The 14845-nt window shown below is 43.7% G+C and overlaps 1 protein-coding gene across 7 annotated transcripts in view; it reads right to left on the bottom strand.

The window, feature by feature from the left end:
- Window positions 1-290: 290 nt before the first annotated feature.
- The window catches only part of LOC128152740 (lethal(3)malignant brain tumor-like protein 3), a 52855-nt gene continuing 38300 nt past the window's right edge, over window positions 291-14845 (bottom strand). For all 7 annotated transcript variants that reach the window (XM_052811343.1, XM_052811345.1, XM_052811341.1 and 4 more), the window contains 3 exons: window positions 12527-12693; window positions 7912-7974; window positions 291-4544 (listed from right to left, as the gene is read on the bottom strand). In XM_052811343.1, the coding sequence (XP_052667303.1) occupies window positions 4416-4544; window positions 7912-7974; window positions 12527-12693 (359 nt within the window). In that variant the 3' untranslated portion in view covers window positions 291-4415. The remainder of the gene's footprint in view (window positions 4545-7911; window positions 7975-12526; window positions 12694-14845) is intronic.

Genomic DNA, 14845 nt, shown 5'->3' on the forward strand with positions numbered 1-14845 from the left:
TTGGGGGATTAGGCACAGCCTCAGTGGATGAAGCTGGCCAAGTCTGATGCTGTCCTGTGTACAAATCAAGGAGAGCTCAAATATATGGCTTTGCTCTGCCTGACAAAAGAGATGAAAGATGAAAATGCTGCCCGCATTTGATTGCCAGGTTTAGGGGGAGGAAAACAAGGTGACAAACCTCTGCGATGACCAAGCCACCCCCGTGACAGGCCTTCAGGGCAGCGAGCCAGCCCAGCTTCCCTGCGAGCACGTGTCAGGGTCAGACCCAAACACGGAAGGATCAAGTCAGGTTTGAATTTATATTAATTTTATTCACATTTCCAGAAGAAAGCATCGGTGGAGTGCAACGTCATGGCTAGTGTCAGAAAGCTCAAGTATTTGTTTGGTTTAAAACAGGCAAACATTTCAGAGGCTGAACCGAGACAACGGGCGCACACTCCCTTCCCCTGCACGTGTTTCCAGTTCAAGCAATAGGAATTTCAAAAATAAGCTAGCTCATCACATGATGGAGAGGATGTCAAAAACTTTAAAGCCTTCTGTAGTATAAATCCCTAAGCAGGGCATGAAAGTAGCAGGCAGGAAATCTTCTACAGCTGAACTAGCTTATCCCCTGGGCTGAATGTTTTTTTTTTTCCTCCTTTGCTTGTAGAGTTTTGCTATCAGTGTTGCCAAATGCTTCTGTCCAACTTTAATGCGATTCATTACCCAGAGCAGAAATTTGCTGCTACTGGATTACAAGGATGATAGTTGGTGATGGCACAGAAAAATTTTAACAGGACTCTCTACCAAGGAGAAAAAGAGAAAAATTTGATCATTTTGGATTTCAAAACCAGGGATACAGGAACAAAAACATAACCAGGAATGAGATTCATTTTAACTGAGAACTGAAACCTCCCAATTGCACTGCTGGCCCACAGGAAGTTGTCACAGCTCCGGGTTGCTTCTGAGTAATATATTTACATTTCTAAGTGACTTCTGGGTTCAGTTGGGCCAACAGCTGGTTTCTGCTGACGTTTAGCAGACAATGAAAGCCTCCTAAAACCAGGTGGCATTAACCAGTTTCAGCTTTGTTCACCACAGAGCTACGACTTTTGGCTGTCTGCTTCAAAGTGCATGTTTCAAATTAGACAACAAGGCATTAGAGAGTCAAAGGCATCTGCAGAGCCCTCGCCTTGACACAGGCCTCGATCAGGACTGGGAAAAGGCAGAGCTGAGTTTGTACAGGCAGTCTGGCAGCAGAAACAAGTCACCAAACCACACGTGAAAGTGGCGCTCCCCGATGCAAGTGAAATGGCATCAGCAACTAACGAATTCCTAAGTTATGGGGCTGGTTTAGTTGTTTTTCTGTCTTGTAAATATTAGGGAATTTTAAATGTGTCCAGTGAAGACACTGGAAATCTTTTTGCCCTGGTGTTATTGTGAAGTTGCTTGATTTTATTAGAATATAGCTATATTTGGAAAAGGAGTCAGTAATAGATATGCGCACATTCTTGCTTGCTCTGCAAAGACAATTATCAGATTACAAAAAAGGCACAAGAAGCACATTCCTCCTTCTTCTATCCCTAAAAGGGTTCCTCCTTCCTTCTTGCTGAAAGCACTACTCTTGCTGTCACTGAACAAACTCCAAGTACACATTTTCGTCTTTGATCCAGCTGGCTTGGAAGCCTCTAGGATTAAAGATTTCTCTTCTGTTTGAATAATTTCAGTGACTAGAATCTCATTGCTTGTTTCACCAATTCTCTTCATTCTCTATCTATATATAGTAAAAGAGATGAAATAATATTATATTTTGTTTTATTGCTGGAGGCAATCTGCTGTCCCCCAACTCAGTTTCCCAAAGGAAGGAGGTAAAACAGAAAATCTGGCAGGACCTGCTTGCTAGAAACAAGAGCAAGGTGAAACTGCACTCACCCCATCTGGCTGGGTGTCACAGAGGGGGAAACTGAAGCAAAGAAGGGCTCAGGGTTATTTAGCAAGTCGGTGAAGAGCCAGGAACAACACAGTCCAGCTACAGATCCTCTGCTCCAGTTGTCAGGAAACAATTTTGCTTTGCCTAGAAGGCGAGTTGTGTCAGAGTCCAGGACATGCCACTTAAAATTCAAGTCTACACTGACGCTGGATGTGCAGAGTGGGATAAAGGAATGTGACTCTTTGGTGAATATCCTGGTTATCATACTAAAAATGTATTTTAATAAATTAAATTCCTATCTTGTCTAGTCCTTAACACTGCATTAAATTATTCTCCTGCAGTTGCCTGGCTGATATTTAATGTTTCAGCTATTAAATATCCCACAACCCTATGTCTTCTCTGTGGAAGGCTTAAACTCCTTAACATCTTATATAAAAATAGAAAGTATGGAGACAAATTGCTCTATATATTAATCCAGGACTGAATGGCTTCAGTGGCGTGGATTCTGCTCTATTTACAGTTTTAAGGAACTTACTACTTTAGGCAAGTCACAAGGACCTTCTCAGCAGCTGGAAGGTTGGACAAAGGACATGGAGTGATTAGGGAAGGAAGACCAAGTGTGTTCCTTGCGTCACCACACTGTCATGGACAGCATGTTCATTCTGTTCCCAACGGCTCTTGAAGCAGCAGGGCTGGGACTATGGCAACAACACTGGTGACAAAGATGCCAATTACAGGAGGGAGTTTGAGGTGCCTAGAGATGGATCACATCTCATCATGCAGCACCCCGAGAAATTCATGCAACCCTTGGCAGAGGCTGATGGCACACCTGCCTTCGGCAACATCATGTAAACACCCTTACAGTGCTTGGAAGGGTTCGTGCACACAGGATTTAACCTGGCAGCTCTGAATCAAGGGTGAAAAGGCTTCCCTAGCTAAGATGGTTCTAGCTAAACTCCAGAACAGCCAAGTAGCTATCAGGGAGAGTGGCCAGAGGCAGAGTCACGAGCTAGCATGCCGCCAGGCACAAATTGTAACACTGAGCAGAGCCCTAGCACGACTCACCACTTCTCCCAGGGCTTCCATTGTAATAGGACAGCTCTGGAAGTAATGGTGTGGAAATCCCCCATCCAGGACATTGCAGTCCCATGTGCATGTTCATAAAACTATGCTCTGACTTTGAGCAGAGCAGGAAATACTCGTGCTCCCCTCCTGCCAGGAGAGCACAGACTACATGCACAGGAACACAGCCACAAGCTTTGCTTCCTCCCTGACGTAGATTAGCTCTCTCTTTTGAGAAGTAATTCGTACCTCGTTTTGCTGTCTGTTTAAACCCCAGTTCCCCTCCAGTCAAATTTCCCTGTGTGCTCTGCCTGCCTTGCCACTAGAGAGGCAGGGGAGTCAGTGCCCTGCTGCTACAGCACACTGACTCTTGGGTAGAACAGACCAAAGTCCACCTGGAGGCTGAAAAGGCTAAAACACTAAGCGTTCAGGAGTTTTGATTGTTCAAAAATAAAAGCAAATTGTTTCTAGGAAATCTGTTTGCATCTGTATGCATATGCTGGCCACTGCTGGGTTTCCAACTCATATTCCTAGCATTTGGCTGACAGTGGAGAGGACAAGAATGAACCCATCAAATTCCCAAGTGCTCCTGATTGTGCCATTTTGCCCTAAGATGTTCCTGGTCTAGACAGCAGTTGCACAAAAGCACTGATGGGAGAATTACAGCTAAAATATTTATCTTTTTTATCATTTATCTTGTCTCCTGTGGGAAATATCTTTATGAGAGATCTTTCTCTACCCAAAGGCTATCTACACAGGGCTTGCTTCCCGCTCTCCGGTGACATGAACGAGAACATTTTGCTTGTTACCAGAAACAATGCAAGCCATCACTGATGGAAACCCTTTGCCCATGCTACCTTTCTGCTGCTGTGTAAGCAGCCCAAGTAGCCAAGGTTATTAGAACAACTAGGATCAGTAAGTGAAATTGGAATTTAAAAATCAGTCCTGAAAAGGTCAGGTCTTGAGTCACAGCATTGAAGGATACAGGTAAGTTGCTCTGAAGTGCATCTTTTTCCTACTCTCTTTTCTCAGAGTTTTTATACATACAGAATATATTAAACATGCTGGTGATAACTCAGTCTCTCTTTCAGGCACTATCATTGGACACAGCAGTCATTTTACTCATAGCTTTCTTCTTGCTATTGCAGCTCCACCAACATTACCCTGGATTCCCCTTATAACCGGAGGTTTCTTCTAGATCTCAAAAAGAGATTGATATATCAAAACCAAATTCAATTACAAAATATAATAATATCCTCTTCTTGGAAGTGAAGCTGCCCCATATTCCAAACTGTGGCAGGATTTTTATGTCCTCAAAATATTTTTAATAAGTTCTACTTAAAATATATCTGAGTCCCAATTTGCCTGTTCGGCACGTTGTCATGCTCTCAGTTGAAGATCCGTTCCCTGTCAATTCCTTGTGGGCTCTGCTGAAGGGCTCTTCTCAGTTGTCTTCTGCAGACTTGAACATGAGAATGGCGTTGTAGATCTTCAGGGCAGGACCCAGCTTGATACTGAGGATTTTAACTATGTCGCTCTGGTTCAGGAGCAGGAAGGCCTCACCATCTATCTGCTAGAGGTTGGAAACACAAAATAAGATAAAGATTAACATCAAGAGATAGACAGGATTCTCACTTCTGGTCGTTCAGTTAAACAATGTACTTTGAACTAAGGAATGAAAGTACGAACACAGGTCCAAAGACTGAAACCTTGTATTTCTCTCTAGTTCTGGCACCCACATCCCTGTGAGGTTCCCAAGCATGCTGCCCTTTCCAAGGGTCTCAGACCTCATCTAGCAGCCCTTTTTCTAGAAATAGAGAAGTTTGAGTGTGGGCAAGGCTTACGGAGAGACCATGAGGAACATGTTTCATTAGACTTTATATTCACTAAAATTGCTCTAAAAAGCCAGCAACTGTCAAAAATCCTAAGGCCTATTCACAATCTGTGGCCAGAAATTAGATCAGGAAATCTAGAACGCGAGTCTTCAGGAGGCGGCTATCCAAGAATTGATATATTACACTGATTTACAATGATTAGAAATCTAAAATCACCATTTCCTAGTGCATTCATTACATACTGTCATTGCATAGACTCTTCAACCCCTGTTAAACTGTTCAGGGTAAAATTTAAAGCCAAACACCCTTTTTTTTTTGGCTTTTTTTGGTCAGCTCTGCGAAAAACCTTACAGATGAGAAAAATTCCTGAGATGTGAACATCTGGCTACTCTCACAACTAGGATGTACTCTGCCCATAGACAACAAGTCTCTGTTTAAAGGAGAAACAGGAGGCTATTGTGAAATCGTTTTCAATGACACTAAATGGGCTTGTTTAGCACATGGTAAAAGAGATCATGTGCTACACAGAACAAGGCATAGAAAAGACATGTAATCTGTCTGAACTTACACACACACTCTCCTAATCCATCAGCAATTCAAAGTAAGCAAGTGAAAAACATACTACCTTGTGAAAATACAGGATGCTTTAGGTAGCAGCAAGTGAAATCATAATATATTATTTTAAGAAGAGGTTAAAAATTTACTTAGGTTTACAAGAACATCCGCAGAGACAACACAGATATAATTAATATAAACCTCAATTGCTGCAGGGAAGAAGCCAAAGATTAATGGACACAGACAAACAATATATGACTCCCTAAGTTATTCTGCTAAAGTCCATTTACAGAGACTGACAGCATCTCATCCTCTCAGTTGATGTTCACCAGTGCAGCAGACAACACCGGACACTCAACTCATCCAGAATAACAATTCTTCTATTTCTGTAGTCTTCCTAACTTGGACAGTGACGACTGGTGGAAGAAGTCACATTGAATAAACTTGGACAAACATATAATTAAAGCAAAGAGCTGGGAGCCAGGAGCTTTGATTTCCCCCTCTCTAACCACACAAGAGACCGTTAGCAAGTTACTTAACCTCCCAGGATGTACACTGGAAATGACAGCAGTGCTCCCAGCCCACAGATGACTGGCCACACAATGTCCCTGAATCTTGTTTGCAAGCTGCCTAAAGTCTACACTACTGCAATGAACATGTTAAAAATATCTTGAAACAAATGGACTGCTGCTTAAATTAAATAATACAGAGTCAACACTAGCAGAAAACTGCTGGAAAACAGTCCTCCATTTCAAAATGGTTTTGAGTCCAGCATTATTACTATGCTTCATTTTCACTGCATTGCCTCAAAGATGCTTATTTTAAACAGACCTTCCCTGAACTGGACCTAGAACAAGCACAGTATCAGTGCCTGTGCTTTATTATTCATTTCTTTGTTCCATCTTATTTGGATGGTTTTTAAAATTCTGTGCACAATTTGTTCTCTTCATTCCTAATGTAAGCAGCAACTTATCCCTCTCCCCCCCGCCAAGAGAAGTCTGCAAGGGATTTATTTATCCTGAACGGTGAGCACTCAAAGGCCTGATTACAGCTAATGGACAATGTGGGTGGAGTTCAGCAGTCCCGTCACTCACACCTGAATTCTGGCCAAAGCCAAACTGCTAAAAGGGTTTTAATTTCAAACTGACAATTTGGTTTGAGCATAAACCTGAAAAACAACCCAAGCCCCTCTCATTTGGCATAGGGAATCATACTTTGAGGCTGCAGAAAGTAAGGTATTAAAATAGAACATGGCTATGCTGCTCTCTGAACCAGAAAGCAGTCACTGTGTTCAGGACCCATTTAAATTAGGGCTAGAAGAAATAAAATACATTGTGAATGGTTGGATTCATTAGAAGATTTGCTAGTTATATCTCACCCTGAATGCATCTTTGCTAGAAATCAGGACATACCTTTTACACTCAGCTACACTGAAAGATTGGTTCATTCGAATAAATTTCATCATTCCCACTATATTCAATTAAACAGTAGTCCACTATATTGTTACATTGTGAATAGTGCTTTGTGCAAGCCTCCATTTCTTTTGCTTTTTATTTTGTGTGAGTGGGTGTTTTTTAAAATAAGGGAAAACAAAATACAAATACATATATCCCATAAAATGCACTACAGCCTGATTCATCCTGAAAGGAAGCCAGCTCTGGGGAGCAGTCATCTATTAAAAACCTGCCCTTTACAGTTGCTACAATGTGCAATGCTTTTCCTTGGTCCAGAGGGTGCACTCAGTGCCGCACAGAACAGAGAAGGTACAGCCCCTTCCCTCAAGCTCTCACAATCAGAGCTGTAGAGCTGTGATGATAGAAGGGGAGGTATGTCTGTGCAAGTTAATCAGGGGCTCATAAAGAACCTCCAAGTCATACCTGCAATGTAACTGGAAGCCAAGGCACTCAACGGAGACTAAGTGTCTACGATCCATGCAAAGAAGTGTGCTAAAACCCAGGACAGCCATATCCTGCGCCAGCTGAGGTTTCCGAGAAGCCATGGTGAAAGCACCACAAACAGGGAACAAGTCCAGCCCAGCATGTGGCAGCGATGACAGGACACACTGCATGCAGGAGATGCTCTGATTGCCCAACCACTGCTTGTTCAAGGAAAGGTTCCCCTCCCGCTCTCACCTCAGCCCATGGGGCAAGCCAGCAATTCCTGGGAAACCCTACGACTGCCAGCCTCACCAAGAGAAGCAGGCATATGTGCTCGTTTGAGGGAGCAGATGAGATCTTCATTGTACCATTCCAACAGGACATCTTTATAATGACGCCAAACCCACTACACAATAGTCCAAGACAGGATGTTAAGCATAAGCTCAGTGATTGGAACTGCAGGGGAAATTTAAAGCAGCAGAATGCAATTAGCCATGCTGGAATTCAGCTCGATGCTGAAGCTGCCTCCTAAATGCCATAGGCTCTTTAATGACAAGTCTGAGCATGTCTATGCTATCTGCACTGTAACTCCAGAGTAATGGGGTACAAAACCACCTCACTGCCATCAGACCAGCCAGTGGCATGGCACAGGATTTGGGCAGACTTGACTTACCTCTTCCCTGAAAACAGATGCTTGTTCCTTGCAACCAGGTAAACGCTGGATAAAGCTTACCACCTGAAATTACATTTGAGAAAACAGAAACATGTACGATTAAAATGGGATATCACCAAGCAAAAACGTCTTATTTCTGTATGAGAGTTCTATATGCAAGAGTTTTTAAAACTTTAGTACTTACAACTCTCCCATTAATGAAGCATATAGATGAAAAACATTACTGGGTTGTTGCTGCAACACCCCTGCAAAGCGTATTCTGATTACCTATAATACTTTCCGTATTGCCTTTTGACCATTTATCCTTCTGTAAAAGTCTAGTTTCTCCATTTTAGGATCTTTATAAAATATCAAAAATATTTTTACAGATTAAAAAGACATATATGGCTATACTATTTTAAACCCATCCACAACTTCACTTTCTCTATGGTATTGCTGGAAAATAAAATTAAAAAGAAAAAAGGATTTAGACAGTTTCCCATGATGACATGCCTTTAAGAGACAAGATAAACCAACCAAATGAGTACTGCTGGTTTACCAACATAGAGAAGGCAGAAGAGCTGGGAAGGAAAGGAGTTTTGGTTTTATTTAATCCATGGTGGGTGCACAGGATCCATGGAACCAACAGGATTAAACGAGTAAAAATTTTACATTTCACATTAGGGAAAAACCTTTCTAAGCAGGAAATCCATTAACATTTGGAATAATCACCCCAGAGACATGCTAGCAGCCCTTGGATTACATTATATAACACTAAGTAGTGTGAGAAGCAGTCCTGAATGCAGTGGAAGATGACTTAATATGTATTGTCTTCTCCAGCTGTAGCTTCACTGGTTCATAGAAGATTTGTATATTGAGGCATAATCAGATCAAACATCTCATGCTAATTGGATGCTCCCTTGCAGGAACAGCTCTGTTTCATCAGGCATATTCGAGTTATTACAGATGTGACATTTCTTCCATGAACACAAACAGACAAACAATTAGGAGGGGTCACTGTCAAATACAAGCTTCCCTTTAACTCAGGATTGTCAGATTCTCTCCTAAATTGTGTCATTGCATCTCCAGCTGATCCTACCACTTGACTAATATTCATTCCCTTCCCCCAGTTCCGACCATGCAGGAATGGAGCTGTCAGCATGCCCTCTGGTTTTGCTCTACCCTGGAGAAGCTGATTTTTGGTGAACAGCTCTGACTCCCATTGTTTCTGTTATGTAATCTGAAAGCAGAGCATCCCTCTCATGTTTTGCCCTTATCTTCTGCTAGTAGGGACAGCCCCATTTTAAAGGGAACCCCTAAAATCCACATCGGGCAATGACTCCACATTTTCTTCTGTAGAAGTGCAGACTCCTATTATAAACAAATAACAAAATACTACTTTCCTTTTGAATCCCCCCACCTCCTTATAATTAAAAAACAAATGAAAATCCTTCTGCAGGGTCTGGTACCTTCCAGAATTTAGGAGACAGTTAGACCCCTCGGCGCAAAACGATAAGTGCCCTTTAGTGTCTATGGTATTGAGAGGCTGGTAGAAATCTCTGGGGAATGGTCTGAGCTTGCCTTGCTCCTGCATCCTTCCCTGCACAATTGCCGCTGGCTATTGTCACTGACACTGAGTGACGGGCCTTTGATCTGTCCCAGAAGTAATTTGTACAAACACTGCAAGCACTCTTTGCCACAAGAGCGGCCTTTTAAACAAACAGGAGTCCTGCGGTTTACCAGAAATGGAGAAAAGAGAGGGAAGGAGGATGCAAGAGGAGAATACAGGAGAGAAGGTCCCCAGCATGTGAGCCAGACCCTGGGTTCCACTGAGCTGCAGTGACCTGCCTGGCCCATCACTGCTGGGGGAGGAGAGTCCCCAAACAAAGACGTGGCAGTTGAGGGACAAAGGAGGTTCGGGTGCACAAGGCCAAAACACAGTAACATCATGGGCTAGAGGAAACCAGCACAGCCCCACAATGGTGGCAGTGAAGCCCTGAACCAAGGGAAAGGGTAAGGCCGGAGGGGCTCAAGATGAGGGTGGGAGAGGTGTCAGACAGGTTAGGAGCACAGTGGGATGAGGCAGATCAGGGCTTTTCCTTTGAGGAGGTGAATGCCTGCCTGCCCTTCCGGCTGGCAACAACCTCAGTGCTCACAGAACTATCTGGTGGAAGCTTCTTACACTACAACTACATGTTGGTAAAGGGAAGGGGGTTGAAAAAGAGCTTTATGTAATTCTGAGAACACCTTAGAAACTCTGTGCAACCCATATGGAAGGTGCTGACACAACCCCAGCTGTGTGTGATATATTGAAATCAGCACAGTATTGGTGTACCTTTTTGGTAAAGTTGGAAGGTAGCCTCATATAGCACTCCTTTAACATCAAGCTATAGCAGAACTGACACCACCTCATGAGACTATGCAGAGAGAGGCTGAGTTTAACTGGGATTTAGTAACACACGAGCAATTAGCACAAGGACAGTCCCCCCACAAGGTATTAGCTTCTGATGCAGGATTAACTAATGAACAATACAAGTCTAGCACATACTAATGTTCTTCTGTGATTCAATATCCTTCACTAGCTGTGCTCTGAAAACATGACAGGAAGCTTTCAATAAATAACAAAGCTGTATTAAAGTAACTACTCTCGTTGATTGTTCAGTGTTACCAAGAGTTTCTTAGCTTGAAGGCCCCTAAATACTGCTGCTGCTCTGCCATTTCAGCTGTTCTCAACCAACAGAGAATTAAAGCAACATTTTTTTCCTTAATGTGGGTTTTATAAAATAAAAACAGTTCTTCAGTCTGAAACCAAAGGAGAATTTTACACCCCCATTGCTCTTGTTTCAGATCAGCAGAATGGCCTCTTTTGTGCAGCAGAGTTCAAAGCACAACCCAAAGGCAAACGTTTGCCCCGTAGGAAGATGTTAGGAGCCCAAATGCCGACAGATCAAATCTACTTTGGACTCACTAAAACACAGAAAGTCCTGCTGCTTTCATCTTCCAGACCTCCGGCTACATTTCACTGCACATGCTGATCCTGCAAGTGCTCATACAGAGGCCAAACTGATTCCTATGGGAATCTGTGATGAACATAATTTGCAAAACCAGATCCACTTTACTGAAATTCAAGACAAAGCCTGTAATGACTTTAGCCAGTCCATTGTGGTGCTGCAGCTGATCTTTTTAATGTGCCATTCACACTCCTACTGGCAGTCGAAACTTCATCAGTTGTTTCAGGCTGCAGCACAGAGCACAGTTCAGTGTATTCTGGGTTTTGAATCACTATATCCAGAGTGCCCTGCATTCATGCCCTGTGGTCCCTGCTTACATTCATCCGTTATCAAACTAATATCCCAGTTAAATTTACCCAGCAGTTGCTTTAAAGGTCAACTGCAAAGGACAAATTTTATTTGGCTTGTATCCTGACTCTGTTCTTCCATGAACCAGCCTCCACGTTTTGTCCAAAAGAAAGAGATTCTGATTTTCACATCAGAGGATTAACTGCTTCTGCCTTTACTGATTTTCTAGAAGACCTTTTGGAAAAATCATTGGAAGCTTTCTCAAAAGAAGGGTATGAACAACAAATCTTTCAGAGGTATTTTTTTCTTCCTTGCTATGGATTTAATTCAAACACATTTTCATTACCCCCAAAAACCCCAACAAATAAAAGGACCAAGTTTTAAAACAGCAACACTAATTGCTCTATCCCCTTCACAATTGCTGTGGTTCCTGTCTCCTGTGAGACTGCAATCCCACCAGCCTCCTAGCAGTCTTCCAGCATGAAGAGCAAAGTCAAGATTGGATTTATCTGATGTAAGAGGTACTTTGGGAAAATGCACTTTCTAAAAGTCTCTGAAGATCCTCTATGCATCATGAAGAACAGCACCTTTTTCCTGCTTTGCAGATTACCTACATACTTGCAAGCACAACATTACAGCACATTTCTCTTGAATTAAATGGCCTGCGATTAAGCGCCGGGATCCAAATTGTCACCACTTCTCAAGTGGAGATACAAATATTATTTATGCCCAAGGCATCGAGGCAAAACCCAACTACTCAGCACACAAAAGACACCGGCTTTTTCACATGCCACCTAATTACAGGAGACATCTCAAGAGCTAGGACTGCAGAGACATATCCCGAGCTGCACAGCTACCTCTGTCAGAAATCAGGTCAGGCTGTGGGCAGTTTTGTTCCAGGGGAATCAGGCAGGGAGATGAAGGAGGAGTGGGCATGCACAGTGCAGTTTGGAATTATCTGCAACGTAGAAGTGAATCAGCAGCAAAGTCACAAGAGAGGGGGAGGGAGATCAGAGAGAAACAATCTGCTGTCAGATTCATGTTTCAGGCCTGAGGACTAAAAGATCAAGGGGTAAATAAACAAAGAAAGTGAGGGAATCCTATTCAGGGAAATAAGCTGTGGACACCAGAGGGTTAACAAGGATCCTTCCCCTCCCTTATAAAGGGACTTGGGTATAACTTCTAGCTGAGTCAGCTACAGCATATGCAAAGCAAACAGAAGAGCATTGCCTAGGAAAGGAAAGAAAATAAAGATGTCTTCCAATGAGCACTCCAGAAGAGGAGGGCTCTGGCACTCCTGCACCCCAAGAGAGCAGAAGAGGGAACAGGTAACTCACCTCTTCCACAGTCCATTTGGCCACGTGTTTGGCTGTGAGGCCCGAGACCTCTGGCAAGAGCTTGCAGTGCTGCTCCCAGCAAAGATGGAGGCGGTGGGTCGGGTTAGAGGCCAGGGAAGGCATGAAGATGGATTGGTGGAGGGCCTGCTGGAGATCCAAATCAGGGTCTGGAAAAGGAAACGAGACAAGTCAGAGTGAGGCTTCAAGCAGGAGCAATTACAACAAAGCAGGAGGAAGGGTCACACTCTGGAGGGAAGAGCAAGGCAGGGTGAGCAGACAGCCAGGCACGGCTACTGCATGGCACGCTGAGCTTTGAGGGCGTTCTTTCCACCCTCCCGAGAAGGAGAAAGAAAAAAAAGATAAGATTGCCAGGCTGGAGGCTTTATCGTCAGCTTCTTCCCTGGAAAATGATGTCATGCTGCTAACAGAAAAGATGTTTGCAGCGTTTTATTGACAAGGTGGAGGAGTTCTGGTAACAGAATCTTCAGCTGGAAACTAATGGCATCATTCCAGCTCACAGCTGTAGCCAGCCTGTGAAGAGCGCTATGCGTGCCAGCTGATGGCCTGAGCTTGCTGTCTCCCCCAGAGACTCCCAGGCCAGGAGTGCTGCATGTTACCTCCAGACATCAACTCCCTCCTCATGTGTCAAGTGATGGAAGGTTTAAAAATCAAGGCGAGAAAAGGAAGAAATCACCCCTCCCTAATGAGATCACTCGAGTAGTGCAGAGTCATGGTCCTACAGGGACTTGCCTGGTTATACAACAGGAAGCGAAGCAGAAGATGGAAACAAGATGGGAAACATTCCTCTGGTTTACAGCGCTTAACGTGTCCTGTCCCCTCGCCCCCCACCATGCCAGGCTGTGCACAGGGTGCGCAGGATGCCCGGCGCCATCCCGTGGCAACCATACAAAATTCCCATTTTCTTCCTGCTTTCAGAAAGGTTCGGCATGCCCAGCGCCGGTACGGCTGCTGCTTGCCTCTGCCGAGCTTGCTCAGTGTTAGCACAAACGGTTGTTAGTAGGCTGGTGTGTTAGTATCTGTGGGGTGTGCCAGTCGCTACGTGTAGAGCACAAATCAAAACAGTATTATAAAGAAAAAGCAAATTTCATGATTTGCCTGCTCCTCACCAGCCTAAGTGAAAGCAGTGCTGGAGGTAGAGCCTGATCTAGCAAAAGGTCACTCCCCTGTCCCCCACCGTGTCATGTTACCTCGTCTCCACCTCCTAAAGGATGTGGGACAGCATCAAATACAGGTCTGTATATCTAATAATGAGACCAAAGAGGGAGGATTTAAAAAAATAAAGCCTGAGCAAGAACTGCTCAGTTCAGGAGCTGATACTCCTGGTGACAACAGGGCACAGGACACTGCTCCTGGGAGGGCTGTCACTCCTCACCTGCCTCCCCCACCTCCCCGGTGGCGGGGGCAGCAGCTAGCCTTGCCCCCACCTCCCTGCCACAGGAGCTCCTATTTGTGCCCAGGGTTTACATACTGCCACGTTCCTGCTGGGTGGGCACTGCTTCTATCCACAGACTGTCTCCTTTTCTTCACTAAGCCCAAATCCTCGGGGGTAAGCGTCCAAACCATGATCTAAACAAATTACTTTCCCTTTGAGAAGGAAGCTGTGTTCTAATAGTTTAAATATAGATGAGATGAAAGCTCTGGGTAATCGTGAAATTACAGGTCAGTGGATTATTGCAGAACCTCCCTCCACTGATTTCCATCATTCTGTTTAAGGTGAATGCAAAGGGAGAGCAAACAGCTTTCCCTGCCAGCTGCAACTGCAGCTCATAGCTGGCAGAATTCTCCAGCTCTGACTGCAGAAGTCAGCACTAGGTAAAAATGAGTATTAAAAAAAAAAAAAGCTAGGCACCTGTCCCAGTTTGTGCCTGCTTAGCTATTTTTGATTGGAGACTTATTACCATGTTAAATCCTCCTAAAAGCCTGGTCAGCTCCGTTCTCTGAAATGGCTTTTTATAGTAAATCTGAAAGTTAAGCATATGGTTTGCTAAAGTGATATCAGAAAGCTTCTCTTAAAACTTAACCTGTCATGTACCAGGAAAAAAAAAAGACATTGTTTTTCCATTTAATTTTTTGTTTTCTTTTTCATCCTTAGGCAAACCTTAAAAAAGTCACAACCCAAAATGATTCAGATTATGTTTCTGAAAACCCAAGGGGGTCTAAAGAAAGAAGTAAGTCGATGGAACTTAAACTGTTTGCCAGGTTTTGAGCAAGTTTCCCTTGACACCTCTGCTGGCTCTGTCAGCAGAATGGTCACCAACTGTCTGGGGAACAAAAACCCCTTGCCACTTCAGAAGAGTA

Source organism: Harpia harpyja, chromosome 16 (genome assembly GCF_026419915.1).
Source record: "Harpia harpyja isolate bHarHar1 chromosome 16, bHarHar1 primary haplotype, whole genome shotgun sequence".
In the NCBI taxonomy this organism is placed as follows: Eukaryota; Metazoa; Chordata; class Aves; order Accipitriformes; family Accipitridae; genus Harpia; species Harpia harpyja.